The 21,070-nt window shown below is 38.5% G+C and overlaps 1 protein-coding gene across 1 annotated transcript in view; it reads left to right on the plus strand.

The window, feature by feature from the left end:
* Positions 1 to 21,070, plus strand: part of Rsbn1l (round spermatid basic protein 1 like) — a 49,130-nt gene that overhangs the window by 18,500 nt on the left and 9,560 nt on the right. Inside the window, exons 3-4 of the mRNA XM_055612867.1 lie at positions 7,876 to 8,516; positions 19,212 to 19,349. Of these exons, the coding sequence (XP_055468842.1) occupies positions 7,876 to 8,516; positions 19,212 to 19,349 (779 nt within the window). The remainder of the gene's footprint in view (positions 1 to 7,875; positions 8,517 to 19,211; positions 19,350 to 21,070) is intronic.

Below are 21,070 nucleotides of genomic sequence, written 5' to 3' on the forward strand. Positions count from 1 at the left end.
CTATCTATCTATCTATCTATCTATCTATCTATCTATCTATCTATCTATCTATCTATCTATCTATCTATCTATCCATCCATCCATCCTGTCTGTCTGAAAATCTATCCATCCATCCATCCATCCATCCATCCATCCATCCATCTATCTATCTATCTATCTATCTATCCATCTATCCTATCTATCTATCCATCCGTCCATTTATTTATTTTCAATGCAATTGATTAATTAAATATATATATGTATGTGTATATATGTATGTATGTGTATATATGTATGTATGTATGTGTATATATGTATATATATATATATATATATATTTTTTTTTTTTTTAAATTAAGTCAGGCTCTTAATATGTAGCCATGGCTGGCCTGGAGCTCTTTTAGACCATACTGGCCTAAAAGTCATAGATCTGCCCTTACTATGCCTCTGGAGTGCTGGGAGTAAACGTGTGTGCCTCCTTGCCTGGCTGTTTTCTTAATCTTTTTTTTTTTTTTCAAAAAATTAAAAAAAAAAATTCTTTTGTGTATATGAATGTTTTGCCTGCATGTATATGAATGTGTACCATTTCTGTGCCTGCTGCTGGTGGAGATCACAACAACGTGTGTGATCCTCTGAAACTGGAGTTACAGGAGGCTGTGAACCACCATGTGGATGCTGGGAACCGAATTCAGGTCCTGAGTTCTGCAAGAGCAGCCAGTGCTGTTAATCACAGCCATTTCCCTAGTCCCCTGTTGTTGTATTTTTAAGACAGGGCCTCAAGCTGGATATGTATAAATGACCTTGAACTTCTGACCTGCTTGCCTTCATCTCCCAAGTGCTCTGACGACAGGTGTACACTGCCGTGCCCTGTGTATACGGTACCAGGGATTGAAGCAGGCAAGCATTCTAGCAGCTGAATATAGCCCCATCGCTGCCTCTCTGTTTCCACTGTGCAGTGCAGTTAGACCGCACGCCTTTGAGGTGGGACTTGCATGGCTGCAGTTATGCTGGGAAGCAGCTAGTGACTGATGCTCCAGTGTCTGCTCAGCTGCACCCCCTTGTATAGTCAGATAGTTGTTTTGTTCTTTATTTAAATGTGCCGTGATATACATTGATCTTATTAGAGAAACAGTCCCTGGCCACCGAATACTTAAGCTCATAAGTTCTGCTCTGATGACTAGATGACTAGATTCCTAGAGACTGTATACATGAAAATATTCTACTGAATTGAGAATTTTGTAGAAAAACACAATACTAATCTTGACTTTGAAGTAGATGGAAAATTTAGTCCACATTTTGAATTGAGTAAAGGTGAAACTAATGATGAAACAAACAGAATAAAGTAGGCCCAGAAATTAATTTGTAACCTTTAGTATGACTATGAACGTTTAAGAAAATGATTACTGTGCAGTGGAGGTAAATAATAATTTATATTGCTTGGAAGATTATAGAGGTAAAAATGGAGTATCATTCACTTAACAATCAAATATGAATCCTATAAACATGGTTGAAAGAATAATTTGGGGATTAAAAAATAACAAAGTCAAAACCATCCTCCTTCTTCAGGACATAGACTATGGTAATCACACAAGTAAAGCATGAGTCATTGGAAGTGTCCCTGCCTTTGCAAGTACCATGTGTTGGTTTTTACTGTCCAGCAGAACCAGCCTGCTGAGCATGTGTGGGCATGGTCAGGGATAGAATCACAGTGGTCAGCCTGGTGAGGCCCAACACACTTTTTTTTTTTTTTTTTCTTTTCCAGACAGTTTCTCTGTGTAGCTTTGGGATTTTTCTTTTTGACATCCTTTATTTTCTCCGTATAGGTTTCTTCTATAATGTTAGAAGCTGTAACATACAGAGACTTGAAAACATAAAAGTTACTAACTCTACCTGAATCCCATTTCTTTTGAGTTTTCCTTAAAATTGTCACCGAAGTGGGTTTTTTCCCTAACTAACTAGGGTGCTGCTCTTTCAGAGGGTCCAGCCGAGTTCAGTTCCCACCATGGTAGCTCACAGCTATCTGTAATTCTAGTTCTTGGGGATCCAGTACGTTCTGACCTCCTTGGGCACCAGGCATGCATGTGTGCACAGGCAAAGCAGTCATATATCTAAAGTTAATAAGTCTTAACAAATTAGATTTATTAGTGAGTGTGTGCGTGTTGAACCTGAGCATGGTGGCTCGCAACTGTAATCCTACCACTCAGGAGATTGAAGCAGGGGGATCAAAAGTTCTAGGCCAGCTTGGACAAGAGAGTGAGTTCTAGGCTATCCTGGGCTGCATATAGCAAAGCCCTCATTTAAAAAAGAAAGGAAAAATGTAAAAAAATTTATGAAGTTTTATATGACTACACACAAGTGTGTGTACAGTATACATAATTATATACATCTGAAAAGATTTTAATAGAAAAGTCTTGTTGTTTTCCAGAGTGGGATTGTTTGCTTTTAGTAGTTTAAAGGAACAAATGCATTACATAAACTTATTTAGTGGGTCTTATTCTTTTCTACCAAAGCCATCTTATACACTTAACTTCATTAAAATTAAGCTATAAGGAAAATGCTATGTTTTAATTTTAGTCTCTTTAAAATTTATCATTATGTTGAGGATCTTTTCCTCATGAGCAGGCATAGTAGGTTAAAAGTGGTGTCCTAAGTTATTGGTAGATACCAAAGCTCACAGGTAGGTTAAACCATGGCAGGAAGAATGATAGCATTGCATTGCTAAAAATTAGAGTTTCTGGGGACAAGTGCTCTCCCCAAGCATGAGGACCTGAGTTTGATTACCAGAACCCATGGAAAAGTAAATCGGCATTCTGATCCCTTCTTGCTATCCCATTGCTATGGAAGCCAAGACAGGAGGAATCCTGGGCCTTTCTGGCCAGTCTAGCCTCATTTGTGAGTTCCTGGTTAATAAGAGACCTTTTCTTTTTCTCCCCCCCTTCCTTTGCACTTTAATGTCATTATTATTATTATTTACAATTTATTCACGTTGTATCCTGTCTATGGCCCCTCCCTCATCTCCTCCCAATCCCACCCTCCCTCCTTCTCCCCCTGTGCTCCTCCCTAGTCCACTGATAGGGGAGATCCTCCTCCCCTTCTAAAGAGACCTCTTCTTAGAGGATGTTGTTCTGAGGGTGACACTCAGGATTGTCCTCTGGCCTCCACTCATGCTTGCACCACCCTAACCCATGCAGAACCTAAAGTTGCCTCCTAGAAACTGCTGATTGAAAGCAGGAAGCTGTTGATGTTTCTGTTTCTTTGTGTGGTTGTAGAGTTGAATCTATTATTTTTTACATCAGGTATGAAGTAAGATTCAGTTTTCCTGGGTAAAATTATTTTTCACCTCGTTACTGTGAAAGATATACTGAGGGTAGTGGTAGAAATTAGTATCAGTGAACTTTAAAGAAAGTTTGTCATGATTCACCACCCAGACAATGCTCTGGTCCCCTTCCCCGTCCCCTCTCCTAACTGTTCTTTTTCTCACTCTGTCTTTCATCCTCACCTGTCCCAGTCTCCTTCTTTCCTTTTTTCTCTCCCACCTCCTTTGTCTTTTAGATAGTTCTTCTTGTCTGGCTTTCCTGGAGTTTGTTATAACCCTTGCTGGCCCAAACTCTTGATCCTTTTGCTTTAAGTGTTCCGAGTTACCAGGATCACACGTGTCCACCACCATGCCTGCTATACATGCTGTCCTGTGTACTTCTTCTGTGTTTCCATGTTTTTGTTTTTGTCCATCTCTTTCTCTCTTGTTGAATGTGTATTGGTGTTTCCCTGTTCTTACTGCTGCTTTTGCTTTCAGTTTGCCGTCTTCCTTCAATCCTTAGCTGAGTGAGAGTGTGTGTGTGTCCGCTTGCCTGTTCTTCTGCACTCCAGCATCCTTTTTCTTTGAGTTGTACATAAATGAGAGATGTGTGTTCCTTAGACAGCAGTTCTGTTTTCTGTTCTGAGTACATCTCAAGGGCTTTTATTATATTAGAATTATTGGGTTTTGTTAGATGAATAATAGGTTTAGAGTCATGTGAACCTTCAATATTTTCTTACTGTAAGACAAGAGTATTGGTATTTAAAATGATGTTTCCTTAAGGTTCTTTAGAATTTTCTATGTAGACAGCTAGTGAATTGCATATGCAGAAACAGAATGAATGGGCAATTATATAATGTTCTTAAAATCTTTCTAGTGCAAACTAGTTAGTTCCTCAGTTTGCTTTAATGTAAAATCACATTTTGCCTCTGTTCTTCGGGGGGTTTCCAGGCCTACACTCAGGTTCTGTGAAGAGGTGGGAAGACTCACAGGGCCCAGCATAGCGGCTGATCTTATGTTGTGATTTATCATTATGCAAGAATACAAAGGAAAATAAAATCTGTGGGGCATGAAATGTAAGTTTCTAACAATCCTCTCTAAGTAGGGTTACACAGGGTGTGCTTAATGCAGCGGTAAGTTGTGACAGCATTTGTAGAGTATTGTGAACCAGAGAAGCTCATGAGTGACTTAGGGTTTTATTGAAAGTAGGTACATCGACACCATCTGCCTACTGTGCACCAAATTCTAGACTTCCAGAAGGAAGGAAAACAGGTGCTCAAATGCCATATTGTTTGTAGGTGCCTTTAAAATTCAAGTTTACAAATGCCAGGCCAGGGCTAGCCTAAGGCAGCTCAGTACATCGTCTCCTCTGCACACTGCACTCACTGTAATAGTTAATTTTTTAGCTCCTTGATGCCCAGCATACCAGTCTGTCATTGCTTTATTAGTTTGTATTTTTAAATTGCTGGCTGTGGTAATACTTTATTGGTTCATCCTGAACACTAGGGAATAGACTAAATCTTGTGTATTTTACTTCAAAGTAACGTGGTTTGGTTACAGGATATTTTATATTTTAAATGCAAAATAATTAGATTCTAAACCTTTTTTCTTATTCATTTATTTCAATTTATGTTTCTTAATGCTCTCTTTTGTTTGACTTCTGAGCCACAGTCTGAGCCACTCTTAAACTTCAGGGGCTGCCTCAAAAGGCAGCAGGGAACTGAACCCTGAACTCTCAGATTAAGGCTCAGGAGCCATCCAATCTCCCTCATTTATTTGTTTTATTCACTTTACATCTTTGCAGCCCCTCCCCCCTTCTCTCCCAGTCGTACCCTCTCTCCCTGTGCCTTCAAAAGCTCCTTTTCCCATCTACCCCAGGTCATCAAGTTGCATCAGGACTGAATGTGTCCTCTTCCCCTGTGGCCTGGCAAGGCAGGTCTGCCAGGGGAAAGTGATCTAAAAGCTAGCAAGTGAGTCCATGTCTAATGCAGTCCCCACTTCCCTTTCTAGAGAACCCTCTTGAAGCCTATGCTGCCCATCTGCTACATCTTTGTAGGGAGCATAGGCCCAGTTTGTGCATGGTCATTGGCTGATGCTTCAGTTTCAGCAAGCTACTCTGGGCCTTGGTTAGTTGGCTCTGTTGTTTTTTCTTGTGGAGCTCCTATCCCTTCAGGGTCTTTTTTTTCTTTCCTCACACTGTTCCCTAAGACCCCTACCATGGACCAATGTTTGGCTGAGTCTCAGCCTCTGTTTTGAGGCACTGCTGGGTAGAGCGTCTCTGGGGACAGCTCTGACAGGCTCCTGTCTGCAAGCTTAGCAGTGCGTTCTAAATAGTGTCAGGGGTTGGCGCACTCTGGTAGAGTGGGTCTTTGGATTCTAAACGTTTTTACTGCAGTGAGGTTTTGTTTACTTTGAAATGATTTAATTTGTGTAATATACATGCAGTTTCCGTTATGGAGTTTGAGATTGCAATTAATACTTACACCCAGCCCTGTTGGAGTGTGGAGAGGGTAGCGGTGGTGACGCACACCTTCAATCCTGGCACTCAAGAGACAGAGGCAAGTGGGTCTCTTGAGTTCCAGGTCCTCCTGGGCTACAGAGTAAGTTCCAGGACAGTCAAGACTATACAGAGAAACCCTGTCTTGAAAAACCAAAAAAGGAAAAGCCAATAAACAAATAAAAAATTCCCTGTGCCCTTTAAGTTACAATTTTAATCTTATTGATATTTTTTCTCTTATTTGATATGATTTTGCTTAAAACTTTTTTGGTCTTTCGTTTGGTTACTCTACTGTAACCAATTTTGTAACCTATTTTGCTCTTTATTTTTTGTCCTTTTTTGAGTAATTAATTAATTAATTTTGAGACAATAACTCATCTATCCCAGGTTGGTTAGAACTTAATATGTAGTCAAGAATGACTTTGACTTTACAGATCCTTCTGCTGTACCTTCTGAGGTCAGGTGCTACAGTTTTAGGCTACTGGGCCTGCTTTTATGTAGTGCTGGGAATTGATCCAGGTGCTTCTTGTATTGGAGGCAGGTACTTGTACCAGCTGAACAACATGCTTAGTTCCTAGTGTTGTTTTTTAAGATGCTTACGTGAGCTGATGTTTTGAAAGTACATATCTAGATAGAATTTGTTGAATTACTTAAAGCTGTGGTTCTCAACCTTCTAATGCTGTGACTCTTTAATACATACAGTTCCTCACTTTGTGGTGAGTGTCATGGCTCAGGCCTGTAACCTCAGCACTGCAGTCCCTGGAGGCGGAGTCAGGAGGACCAGCTTGAGTTCAAGGTTATCTTGCCTTGACCATCAAAACAACAAAACTACTAAAGGGGCCTGGAGGCATGGTTAACGGCACTGGTCGCTCTTTCAGAGGACCTGAATCTCATTCCCAGCACCTCATATGGAGGCTCACAACCACCTGTGACTCCAGTTCTAGGGGATCTGATTCTGGCCTTCCAGGGTACCAGGCATGCATGTGGTACATAGACATACATGCAGGTAAAACACCAGTATTCAACACTTCCCCCCACAACAAGAACAAAAAGGATGGAACAGAGCAATGTTTTCTTTTCTGAACTGTTGCTTTATTGTCTTGTTAATATTTAGTATTTTCTTCTAATAAACATTTTCATAGTCTGCTTATTTCTATATTAAGAAAAACAGATAAATACTATTATTGTGTGTGTATGTAAATGATGTGTGTGCTTATGTGTACAAAGAGGTCCTCTAGTTAAATAATCTATGTAGATTAGATTAGATTAGTCATTGTCATGTCTCCCCCATCCCCCAGACAGGGTTTTTGTATAGCTCTGGATGTCCTGGAACTCACTCTGTAGACCAGGCTGGTAGATAGTCTTTAATTCCTGGAATTTCTGGGTTTTTGATCCAGGGTCTGTTGCCTTTGGTCACAGAAACGGTTTAGTATATAACCTTATAATGTCTTCCACTCTCATGTTTCTCTTTTCTCTCTTTACCTCCAACCTGGGCATGATGGGAGCTTAGTGTTTGCGAGAGGATTCTAGTTTTGTCACCTCGTAGGCACCCTGCTGGCTCTTGACTCAGAACTCTGGGTTGTGATGTGATAGTTACAAGTACTGGGGAGGGAAGAAGCGCTGAGGTATTGATGTGCTCTGCACTTTTGACACTGATGTGAACACTGTCAAAACACACACTTCTGACTTCCTGATTTTCAGTCTCCTTGGCATCTGTGTATGATTGTTTAAAACCTCAGCTAAAATAAACTTTACGATATGTCCGTGACAACTACCTGAAGGGTATTGCTTACACTTCTTTCTTAGTTTCTGCTTTTTACAGTTTGAAGATTACACATTCTGAAACTTGCACTCACTCATTACCTGAGTGAGCACTCAGCATGTGCTGTCTGCTTAGCAGTCCTCAGCCTGCTGTCTCTCTGTCTGTATGTAAAGGCAGAGAATGGATGACAGAGAATGAAAGGCATAGTAAAATTGGAATTGAAAACAAATTCTGAATTTTCAGAAGTGTCAGAAGTAAACTTATAATAAAACAGTTCCTAAAAGCATGTGTGTTTTTAAAGTAATTAAAATATGGAGTTTCAAAAAAAATTTTTCCCAACAGGTGGGAAGGAGAAACCAAAAACAAATCTAGAAGACTTACAAATTAAAAAAGTAAAGAAGAAAAAGAAAAAGAAACACAAAGAGAATGAAAAACGGAAGCGCCCAAAAATGTATAGCAAATCTATTCAAACCATCTGTTCAGGATTTCTGTCTGATGCTGAAGATCAAGAAACCAAAGGCATCTTAAGTGATAACATAAAGGATTACATTGGAAAAAATTTGGATACCAAGAACAGTGATTCGAAAATTCCTAATAACAGTGACTTTCCATTTGTGTCATTGAAGGAGCCACGAGTTCAGAATAACCTTAAAAGGTTGGACGCTCTGGAGTTCAAGCAGCTCATTCATGTTGAGCAGCAGCCTAATGGAGGTGCGTCAGTCATCCATGCCTACAGTAGCGAGCTCTCCTGCCTGTCTCCTGTGGAGATGCAGAGATTTGCAGAAGAATTTGTGGGTTTAGTGTTCAGTGAAAATGAAAGCTCTGCAGCTTTCTATGTAATGGGTATTGTTCACGGGGCAGCTACTTATTTACCTGACTTTTTAGACTACTTTTCATATAATTTTCCCAATTCACCAGTGAAAATGGAGATATTGGGAAAGAAAGATATAGAGACAACGACTATGTCCAATTTTCATGCTCAGGTAAGAGGTTTTTAGTTTTGTTTTGTTTTAAAATAGCCTTTAATTGTACATTTTAGATAGACTTGTGTTTTTCGTCTTAATTTCCCTGGAGGTCTGAGGTAAAATGGTAAGCGTCAGTGAAAGTATTTGGGAGGGACTTCTTGATGTGAATTTACAAGTTTAAATTTCAATTTTTTCCTTTAAAGATATTTATTTACTTATTTTAATGTACATTGGCATTTTGCCTACGTGTGTATCTGTGTGAAGGCATTGGAACTGGAGCTGTAGTAAAGCAATGAGCTGCCACCTGGGTCCTGGGAATTGAACCCAGGTCCTCTGAAAGGGCAGCTAGTGTCCTTAGCCGCTGAGCCATCTCTTGAGCCCCCAATTTCTGCTTTTTTATTCTATTTAAAATCAGTTAATAAAGATTAACTGATTCTGCCCCTTTTCCTTTTTTTGTGACAAGGATTTCACTTGAACCAAGGGAAATTAATTTAACCAGTTTCCAGTTTTAAAAATAGTTGCTTTTAAACCTGTAAATCAACAAGGTTGGTTAGCCCATGCTTTTGTTTCTTGCACCTGGGAGGCAGAGAGGCAGGTGGATTGCTGTGAGTTTGAGATCAGCCTAGTCTACAGGACAGCCAGGGCTATGTAGAGAGACCTTTTCTCAACAAAACGGACAAACAAACAAACAAAACCCCTCAAGCCCTAAACCTCTAAACTGCTTATAATTATCTTTGAGTTTCCCTATAAATGCTTAGCACTGGGTCCATCAAGTAAGTAGGTGCTGAACACACGCTGGCTGGTAGAAATATAGTGTAAAGTGATCACCACTTAGTACGTCATTATGTGAAAACATTAGTGCATGTGTTGCTGTGAAGAGTCACCGTCACTAAGGCAACATCTAAAAAGCGCACAGTTTTAGAGGATTCGTCCTTGATCATCAAGATGAGGAGTGTAGTGAAGGGCAGGCTGCAGGCAGGCCTGGTGCTAGAGCAGTAGCTGAGAGTTCACATCTTCTCCACAGGCAGGAGACAGAGAGACAGGGCTTGGCCTGAGCTTTTGAAACCTCCCAGGGACACGCCTTCCTCAGTTCTTCCTAAGCAGCCTACTAACTGGGAAACATTCAGATTAGAGCCTTCAGAGGGAGCCGTTCTCATTTAAACTACCACAACATTTTAAGCTGATTTCCGTTTCCTACTCTTTTTTTTTTTTTAAACATTTTTTAAAAAACAAACAAACAAACATTATTTTAGAGGTCAGAGACAAATTTGAGTTTGTGGCTTTTAAAAAGTTAATGTGGGGTCTATCTAAAAGGCAGTGCCAAGTGAGGGTGTCAGATACCCTGGAACTAGAGTCACAGACGTATGGGTCCTGTGAATTGATTCAATGTCCTCTGGAAGAGCAGACAGTGCTCTTAACCACTGAGCCATTGCTCCAGACCCCGACTGTAAGTTTTTAAAATTTTTTTCTGGAAGGAAGTAATAACTGATAAAACATTTTAGTTTATGGGGAGGATACGGGAAAGTCTCGCGGAGATCTTAGTGAATATCTCTCCCAGTCTTTCCCTACTGAAAGATTAGCTAATAGCCTAAAGAGAAGTGGTTTATTTTAGGGTTGTCAGCACTCCTAGGAATAGAACAAAATCTAATCCTCATCCCGGGCTTTTCCCCTTGTCCTAGTGTGTTCTTTCAGTTGATATTCAAGATAAGTTTTCTACCTTAAATATATGTTCAACATATATTTTCTACCCCCAGTTCTCAATAGCATGTTTCTATTCAATTCTGCAGTTTACAGTAGCCTGGAAAATATGATTATATATGATTGTATCGTTAAATACTGTCTTTCATGGAGTTTCTTTTCCATTCTTCCACCTATTTTTATTTTACTTGCTTTTTTCCTAACTAGGAATTTCAAGAAATATATATTACAGATCAGACCTTTGATCAACCAAATTTAAATTTGAATTTACTGTATATGTGTGAGGATTATTCCCTAATGCAGCATGTCCGAGAACTGAAATTTAAGTATTTTTAGAATGCCAAGGCAGCAGTAGGACACCCACCACTAGCCGGTGGGAGAGTTGCTGAGTTTAGTGGCTGAGTCAGGGCTGGCCCAGGTTCCGTGCTAAGCAGTTCGTATGCAGTGAGTATGCAGTGAGCATTCTATAGTATGCTTTTATTCACACTTTAGATTACTTAAATATCGGCGTACTTTAGTGCATTTTTAGCAATGAGGTAAATGACATGTGACTACTCCAAACTTAAGGGGCTTTGAAGAAATACTGAGAAGTGAAACAATGATGGAAGCATGAGGAGAAAGTCTTGAAGTGCTAGATTTTTTTGTTGTCACTATTTGTAAGTGACTTGCTGTCACCATGCTAAATCACAAGTTTTATACTATGCTTAGATTTCAAGTTATTTGCACAGCATCACAGATAGGTTTGTTGTCATACTATGCAAGCATGTTTCAGTAATTTTTAATGTGATAAACATTCATATATAATAATGGCATTTTTACGCTAACTTTAAAAATGAATTTAGGAATTGCAGTTAGCAGTAAGACATTTCATTTTGTGGTGGCTGAGGAGATTGCTCAGTGGGTAAAGTACTTACTGCCAAGCCCGGCTGCCTGAACTCGGGACTCGCAAGTGGAAGGAGAGAGCCAGTGTGCGCCATAGCATGTGTCTCCCCATTAATAAAGAAAGTGTGCCGAGCAATAAAGTTTTCTTTTTTTGTATATTTACAAAATGAAAGCTTTGCTTTAGCCATTAAGTAAAATGTGATACTGGAGTTGTCAGTGGGTCAGTGACCGTCTCAGGTCCTCGCGGAACTGCTTAACTTGGTTCCCACTGTTTTTTTCAGGCTTCTTCAGGTGCATCATAGGGAAACTCTAGGCACACGCTTTTTCTCTATGGCCAGCTGTGGCTCTGATCTGTTGGCTCAAGTTTGTCCTCTACAAGGACTACTTTTGATTTTCAGGAAACTGCCTTTGCCAAATCCGTACTCCTTTATTATAAGATCCTCTTACTTGTTTAGTGTGGAGTAAATTATATAATAAACTGCTCATTGGTATTTTCTACACACTGGATTCTTTTATTTATTTCATTTTATGGAAAGCCTAGGAAAAATCAAAACAAAGAAATTAAATCAAACAAAAAAGCCTAGATGTTTGAGACTTGTCTTCAGGGTAGCTTTGGGCTTGTCCTTACACACTAGGTTAATGAAACTGGACTCTGAAAGATAACACTGTAGAAAAAAGTGACGCACACATACTGAGATCAGTTCTATTTCTAGTCTCTTGTTCTCCCAGTAAGAGCTGTTCTGTTTTTGTTGGTGGTGGTTTGTTTTTGAAATAGGAACTCATGAAGCCCAAGGTGGCCCACATAGTCTCCTATAGCTAAGGTGGAGTTGAATTCCTGATCTTCTTGCCGTACTACCTCCTAACTGCTGGAGTTACACCTGTGTACTCAGAAAAGCATACGTATTAGAGATGAATATTCAGAAAGTGAACAGACCCATTAGGTTCAAAGCTGCAAGTAGCCAGAGGTCTTTCTCAAAACATTCTTTGGCACTGCTCTGCCAACCTCCCTGAACCCCAGCACATAAATATGTACAGTTTTTCGAGACTCATGTAAAACTTAAGTATAAGACTTATCTTATGTATATGTGCATGCTAGAGTGTGTGAATGTGTACTATGTGTGGAAGAGCCAGAGGAAGTTGGGGCTTTGGATCCCTGGAGCTGCAGTTGCACGCCATGGCTATGAGCTGCCGTGTGGGTTCTGGGAACTGAACCCTGGTCCTCTGGAAGAACAGTTAGTGCTCTTAACCATCAAGCCATTTCTCCAGCTCCAACACACAAACACCCAGGTAACCATTATACTGAATTCAAACAATTTTTTTACACATTTTGAACTCATGTTTAATGGTACATGTAAGTTGTTTCATCTTCTCTTACAGTATTGTGTTTGTGACACCCATCTTGTAGATAGCAATGCCCATTTTCTTCTTGTTGGGTATTACTCCATTCTTGGCATGGACCGTGCTTGTCCTGATTACTCTTAGTGGACATTGAGCTGCTTTTCCTGTGGCGTTATTGCAGCAGGGGCTCTGTGAACACTTTTGTTCATGCGCTTACTGCGCACCGGTCTGTGTTAAAGGGCACCTACCATTTGACTATCAGGATAAAAAGGAGCACAGATACTTGGCTTTTGAAAGATGAATGATTGGTTCTTCAAAACTCCTGTTCCAGTTTGTATCGATGTAGGCTGTACTTGTGGTCATACTTAGTATTCTTTTTTTATTTAACCACTGTGGGGACTCAGCAGTAGTATCTCTTTGTTGTTTATTTTTCTGATGACTAAGTGTGTCAGGCTTCTTTAAATATGATTATATATGATTGTATAGTTAAATACTGTCTTTCATAGAGTTTCTTTTCTACTCTTTCATCTATTATTATTTTACTTGCTTTTTTCCTAACTAGTAACTTCAAGAAATATGTATTACAGATCAGAGCTTTTGATCAGCCAAATAATACTTCTCACTCAGTGTCTTATCATTCATAATGGTTTCTGATGACTAAAAGTTAATTTTAATCTAATGTATAACTTTTTCTCAACTATGATTAATGTATTTTGTGTCCTAGTTTAAAAATCTTTGCCTGCCCCAAATATGATGACATATTCTTTGGAGTTTTCTTCTGGAAACTTGTTTTTTCTTGTATGTTTGCATCTAAGATTCATCTCAGATTGGTTGTATAGCAGGAGATAAAGAGCAGGGTTCCCCCAGGTGTGGTGGAGCATGCTTGAGATCTGACCCTCAGGAGGCTGAGGCAGGAAGATCATGGGTGTTGAGATTAGCAGGTGCTGCATAGTGAAACCCTGTCCTTAAAAAAGAAATCAAAACTCAAGCAGGGTTGATAGTTTTAAAAAACAGCAAGCATCCAGGAGCTTTAGCATGAGGTGAAGAGATGCCCGCTCCCCAGCACTGCAGTTTTACCTGGTGTGCAAGTTAGCCAATCAGCACGTGGGCTCACTTCCTGGGGCTTTGCTGTTCTATTCTTCTTTTTATTACTAGTCACCAGGGAAACACATATCAAAGGCACAGTGGATCTATTTCATTCCATTTAGAATGGATGAGGGCCTGAGAGATGGCTTAGTGAGTAAAGACTGCTGTTACAGAGTCTGACAACATGACTTTGATTGATCCTGATCGCTGCCTGCAGGGAAGGAAAGAATTTCCACAACATATGTGTGCTGTGGGCCACATTCCTCCTCCACTTCAAATAAATAAGTAAATTAATTTAAAAGTTTTTTTTTTTTTTTAAATAGAATAGCTATTATAAAAAAAGACAAAAGGCAACAAGTACTAGTGAAGACAGAGTAAAGAAAAGCCTACGTACAATTGGTGAAAACAGTAGTGGAACCATTATAGAATGTGGGATGGCAATTCCTTAAGTATGTCAGAGTAAAGCTGCCTTGTGGTCTAGCAGTCCTAGTGCTGGTTGAGTACCTGAAGGAAATGACATTAGCAAGTCTAGGAGACATCTATACTGATTTTTATTCTAGCAGTTTTTACAGAGCCATGAAATGGAAACAGTCTTACCATCCCGTGAGAGGGTAAAGAAATATTATACATGATATATTATTTCATGTATATACAGTAGTGTATACAGAACTACTATTCTGTAATTGAAAAGTAAAGTCTCATTTATTAAAGCATTACATTAAGTGAAATAAGCCAGGCAGATCAATCCCACAAGGCACATGCATGAAACCTAGAAAAGTTGGATGTCTTAGCTGAGCACAGAATGAATGGTAGTTACTAGTGGCTAAGAATACTGGAGGAAGAAGGATGGGTAAGGGTCAGTCAGTGAGAAAACCACATTACAGTGGGCTGGGGTTAAGAAGTGCTTCCATGCTGTTGTACAATAAGGTGTCTACAGACAACTATCCAATCTGTTAGAGGCAGGTACCAGAGGCTGTATTTGGGAAAGTATATTATTCTGTCTTTATTAATTTAAAAATGAATAGTAATAACATTTATATTGAAGTTATGGATATTTTAAAAATGATATGAATAAGGGGGCTGAGGAGATAGCTCACTCTGTAAAGTGCCTGCTGGTATAAGCATGGGACTTGATGATGTCTCTAGCACCCTCAAACCTAGATGGCAGAGCACTTACTTTTGTAATCCCAATGCTGGGGAAGCAGGGAGAGCAGGATCCTTGAGGTCTGTCAGCAAGCCAGTCTAGCCAAAACTTCAAATCCCTGGTTCTGTGACAGACCATGTCTCAGAAATTAAGGTGAAGAATGATTGAGGGAGGCAACTGATTCTACCTCTGGCTTCCCCTCCCCCACTTTAAATGCTATCCATTATAGTTCTGTTTGAAAGTATGTGCCGTGTATGGCATAGAAGTGGCTCCCTCTTATGGCATGTCTTTTATGTCACGTGGTAGTTAGATTGCATCAGTAAGAATGTGATGAGCAGAGGCCTGTGATGAGCAGGGGCCTAGGAGATAGCTTGGCAGGGAGCATTTGCCACCAAGCATAACCTGAGCTTAATCCCTGGAATTTACATATTAGAAGGAGAGAATCAACTCCTGGGGGTGTTCTTGTGACCTCCACACTGCACATTTTTATGTGCCTTGGCATATCCGCACACATTTTAATCCCTACCCCAAATTTTATCTTTCCTTCTCATGAACATACATACACAAACCAAATAAATAAACAAACAAATAAGTAGATGTAAAATATAATGTGTTGAATAACCTACTTGATAAAAATGAAAGACTCTTCTCTGAAAGGAGCAATAATAGGATAGAAATATCCTCTGCCTTACTCTGTCATCGTTAAGCTCTGACATTTAACCTATATTTCTGTTTCTTCCAAATTGAATTGATGCATAAGTTTAAATGTGTGTCTCTTAAGTATTTTATGGGTTACTATTCAGAAGAGCTTTTAATGTCTTGGTATGTTGTTAGGTGCATAAAACTACAAGATAAACAGGTTTTGAAATAATACTGTGTGTATTTCTCGACCAAATATGTTACGTTTATTTGCTTTGAGCCTTGTTAAAAATTTAGCATACATACGAACCTCCAATGCAGAAGGATTTTCCAAACTTATTTGACTATAGAAACCTAGTTTCAAGGAACATACTTTGGGAAATAACAAGCTGTTTCATGTAAGTCATTTTTTCATGTTCTAAAAACACTCATTATCACTTTGCTCGCCCTGTTGGAGCAATCTTTCTATGTAACACAAACTAGCATAAAGTCTTAGGAGTTTGTTTCTGCTTGTGATTTCCTTTTAGAATGGCTGCAGTTTTATTTTTGTGTCATATGGGTATTGTAAGGATGGCTCTTCTATCTAAAGATTATATGAGGAGTGGTGAATAGAATTGTAGTTCCAGAGTAAGTAATATCTTTTTACTTAACCAGAATTCTCATAGTTTGTCATTCTTTTTTAAAAAAACATTATAGAGAATATAGAAGGAGAAAAGTAAACGTGCAGCCATGATAATCTTGTTTTTTTAAGAGAGGAGAGACTATAGGGAAAATTTAGATTAAGTAGTACACTTGGTTTCATGCAGTGTGGGGGTGTGGGCTAACCCAGGGAGGTTTGCATATTTGCATGCTAGGCACTCTACGAACTGAGCTACAGCCTGTATTTTACTTGTATTTTTGAATGAGTAATGATGTTGAAAATTTTTTCATGTACTTATGTTACTTGTCTTCTAGATGGCACTGTAGATACAGATTTTTGCAAAAAGTATATGACTATATGTATCATGCTTGTCTTTATTATGTATGTGTGTGTGTAAATATATATATTTAGATCTAGCTAATTACCTCCTGCCCAAATCTAGAGGAACCATATAGATAGTCTTTAAAATTCACTACGTTTACTTCTTAGAAGTAGATAGTTAGGTTTTTAATGTATCAGAAAAGTAATAGGTTGATGGTTTAATGAAGTAAATATGTTACAGCTGTTGTCAGGATTTGAGGTTTTCCAGATAAGAGATTTTTTTTCCTTCAATTAATGATACATAGTCCTGGAACTTGCTATATAAAACAAGCCATAATTAAATGCTTAGAGATCTGCGCTTCTGCCTCCTGAGTGCTGGAATTAAAGATGTGCACTACCAGACCCTCCTTCTCTTTTTTTTTTCTTTTTCTTTGATGGGTGTGTGTGTGTGTGTGTGTGTGTGTGTGAGAAAATAGTTAACTTGAATATAAAACAGTTACATGATACTGGTGTACAAGGCAACTTCTTACTTTAGAGAAATTATTTCAGATACAGTGTGTCTTCTTTTACATATTAGCTACATTGACTGATAAATTCAGTCTTACATTTCCCCTGTCTCCTAAATAGCTCTTAAATTTACTTTAGGCAGTTTTCTTAGTGTGTGTATTTAATTCCTGCATATAGCATAAAAAGTTCATTTGATTTTGCTTTAAACGTGTATTAGACATACACATGTCTTCATGAGTGCTCATATCAACTTGTGCTTACTATTTCAGAAGAATTCCCTCAGTGAAGAGTCTTTCTCAAAGGCCACTTTCTCCCTCTCATGATAAACCATGTATATTTCATTAATGGGTCATTGTTAATTCTTAGGTAGTAAAGTAGACATGTATTCATCTCATTTTCCATAACTTAATAATGTTTTGTTATTTTTTTTGTCATTTTGTTTATACATGGGTACCAAGGAGTTATTGGTGTTTGGAACCGATTAGTGACAGGTGAAATTTAAATATCTGATTTAAATTAATGTATGCACAGGGTATTTATCTGCCTGTATGACATAGAAATGTTATCTCCCTACATTGCCCTTTGTTATATTTCAGAAACCTCGCAAAATTTATATCTTAAAATATAAATTGATTTTTACTTTTTATTTTATCTTCTCTCCACCTCTTTTGGGGGTCAGTACCAGGACTTTAGAAATGAGCAAGGGCCCTTCCACAGATCTGTACCCTCCACCCCTCATTTCACTACTTATAGTCTCTGAGCTAATGCTGTCCTTTGCAGAGGACAGGAATGCAGAATCATTTAACAGAGTTTCGTGTAGTATTCTGGTGTAGTATTCTAGAGTTGAGTTGGTAACCTGAGCTTTGTTAACGTGCCTGACTGAACCACACTCATGACCACATTTCCTACTGTGGTGCTGATAGTGCATTTAAATGAGAGTGCTGGAAAGTCAAGTTTAAAATTTTAGTTTTGTTCATACAGGGCAGTGCTTCTCAACCTTCCTAGTGTTGGGATCTCATGTTATGGTGACCTCCAACCACAAAATTATTTTGTTGCTACTCTATAACTGTTATTTTGCTACTGTTATGAATTATAATATAAATATCTAGTATGCAGGATATTTGATATGTGACCCTGAAGAGGGTTATGACTCACAAGTTGAGAATTGCTGATTTAGGAACAATAAGACCTTTTAGGAGACAGAAAAAGATGAGACCCTGACTATAAAATGAGGTATAATCTGTGTATTTTGTGACCTGGGGCTTGGTTTATGAGTCTGAGAAGTGAATTTTTAATGGGTAATAGTTAAATTTGCAATACTTGTAAACAAACTTAATATTGACTCTAATAAAAAATTAAAGAATCCATGCTTGTTGATTATGATAAAAATAAAATTCTGATGTCTTAAGAGTTATTCTAGTATAATGGAATATTTATTATTGTGTTCCTTAAAATATGTGGGTTGTAGTTAGATACTTTGCATTTGTTGATACTATGCCACTGCTGTTGTGTAGAGTTTATAATGAGACCAAAAAAAAAAAAAAAAATTGTTCATCTAGGTTTGCCTGCCTGCATTGTACGACTTAGTTTTAAACTAGGTTGGTCCTGGGCAACCTGATCAGTTCATCATCTCTCTATGGTGGCCACAAAGTCTTACTTCAGAATAGAAAATGATCATTGGGATTTTGTTTAAAGTTTGCGTCTGAAAAGAAGTTTAAAATAATACCTACCCTTTTCTAGTGTTCATACATTAAAAAAGCATAGTTCTCTGAGGATTAAACTTAATATGTCTTTGAAAATCCATGTATAAGTAAACCAGAAGGTTTAGGCTGCTTTGTTTTGAAGGTTTGGATGTCACAGGGTGGCTTGCAGTTTAACAGGTGCTTTACATAAATGAGCATTATGCGTCTTTTCTGCAGTCTGGGGTTATGAGATGAGAGTGGAAGGAGTTTATGTGATCTCTGAAATTAGGTGGTTGATAGCAGAGGTGAATTTGTGGTGTTGGATTTTCAACTTTGTATTTCAACCATTTCATCAGAGTTCATGATAGAAATGTGAGCCCCCAGTTAGTGATCTTTTGACATAGAAATCACTCATAATTGGGTAATTTGATAGTTGTAATAAAAGATAGAAAAATGAAGGTGTGTCATCTTGAATATTGTGACAGTATGTATCGAATAATGAACTCTTCTGCTATGAGGACATGGTGCCGCCAGATGTCTATACAGTATTTTCTTTGGACTTTTTAATGAGCAGTGTGCAGAAATAGAAATGGGAATTAGCTGGCTTGATTAGTTTTTTTCTTATTTTAAAATCTCTTATATTCTTACAAGCTTCCTTTGTTTTTTGTTTTTTTTCTTGCCTTGTATTATGTTCTAGTAGTCTGAAATGATGTAATTCATTGTTAGCATCAATAACATACTTCATGTCTAACTTTTAATTAATTCATGTCGCTCAGGTAAAAAGAACATATTCTCATGGTACTTACAGAGCTGGCCCCATGCGACAGATAAGCTTGGTGGGAGCAGTTGATGAAGAAGTGGGAGATTACTTCCCTGAGTTTCTTGACATGTTGGAGGAGTCGCCATTTTTAAAAGTAAGAGAAAATCTTGGCATTCTAAATTGTGGGCGTTACTGTCAGGTTATAGTTGATACAGATGAATGACTGTTTAGAATTATTAGGTTTTTTGCCTTATACAAATATTTTCTTCTTTTTTTTTTTATACACCTTAAATCCTGGTTGTAGCCCTATCCGTTCTCATTCCCCGTCTGTCATTCCCCCCATCCTCCCATTATTTGGTTTTTTGAGACAGGGTTTCTCTGTAGCCCTGAGTGTGCTGGAATTTGTTCTATAGACCTGGCTGGCCTCAGACTCACAGAGATCCGCCTGCCTCTGCCTCCTGAGAGTGCTGGGATTACAGGTGTGCATTGCCACGTTGCCCAGCAGAGTTCATTTTTCTTTTTAAATTTTATTTAAATCAGGAGGGAAAGGAAGAAAATAGTAGTTTTGTGTTATGTATTAATTGTAATGGCAGAGTTAAAAGGTGAAGGAGAGAACACAGCCTTTCCTTTTACTGCCACCTGTTTGTTTTTGTGGGCTAAGCACAGAGGATTTAAGAAGTGTAGGAAGAATGCCTGTTAAACATACCTTAAGAGCAAGTGTGGTAGCTTGACATTGTGGAAAACTGGCCTGAGGGATTGGATAGTTGAATAAAACATTGAACTCACACCCCATGATAGTCTATAAAAATTATAATAAGATTCCATTAATATAATTAAAAAATTACTCATTATTATTAGTACATGGGGGATGGAGGAATATATGTGCCATGATGTATGTGTGGCAGTCAGAAGACAACTTTGTGGAATCCCCCGCTTTTTCATCTAGAGCCTTGTCTTTTCTCTCATATGTGCATGAGTTGTGGGGATCAAACTCAGCTCTCTAGTTTTGTGTGTCAAGCTCTTTCTTACCTGCTGAGCTGTCTCCACGGCCCTCCCTTTTAGTTTTGAAAAAGCTGCTGCGTTCTTACTTTGGGTTACGTGGGGTACCCCATTGAGAGAAGTCTTTGAATGGGGTAGGTAATTATTAGATAACCAGTAACTCAAAGATCAGTGTGAACCTCCCCTGAACTGTAGGGCCATTGGTACACAGCAGATGTGAGGCTAACACTCACCATATAGACTTTCTCTGTTCTCACTTCTGCATGGCAGGTTTTCCATCTACATGTTTATAGAGCTTGTTTGTTCTTTCACTGTATTCTGTTTTCCTTTGTACTCCTCCTTTATAACTTTTAAACTTTCTTTTTCTTTCAGTTAGTCATATCAAGTACTTTTATTATAATCATCATTAAGTGATATTTTATAGCATATTATTGAAATTTATTTTAAGCATTTTTTCATAGAGAAATTACATACTTCACCTATGGTTGGTTAAAAACATCATCAATCCATCATAGTTATCTTGTCATCTTCCATCCATTTTTTCCCTCACTTTTTAAAGTTTATTTTAGTTTACGCTTTAACACAAAGCGTACTTTTCAAGAAACTGCTGCTGGGTGGTGGTGGTGCATGCTTTTAATCCTAGCACTCAGGAGGCAGAGGCAGAGGCAGAGGCAGGTGGGCAGATCTCTGAGTTTGAAACCAGCGTGGTCTACAGAGTGAATTCCAGGACAGTCACGGCTATACAAAGAAACCCTGTCCTGAAAAACCAAAAAGAATAACAACATAACAATACCAAAGTCCGGTCTGTACTCAGTTCTTTTATGGTACAGAAATCAAATACTAACAACATAAAAAAATTAAAAATATTTACTTAGT

This window comes from Psammomys obesus, unplaced genomic scaffold (assembly GCF_907164565.1).
Source record: "Psammomys obesus unplaced genomic scaffold, mPsaObe1.curated_primary_1811, whole genome shotgun sequence".
Classification (NCBI taxonomy): Eukaryota; Metazoa; Chordata; class Mammalia; order Rodentia; family Muridae; genus Psammomys; species Psammomys obesus.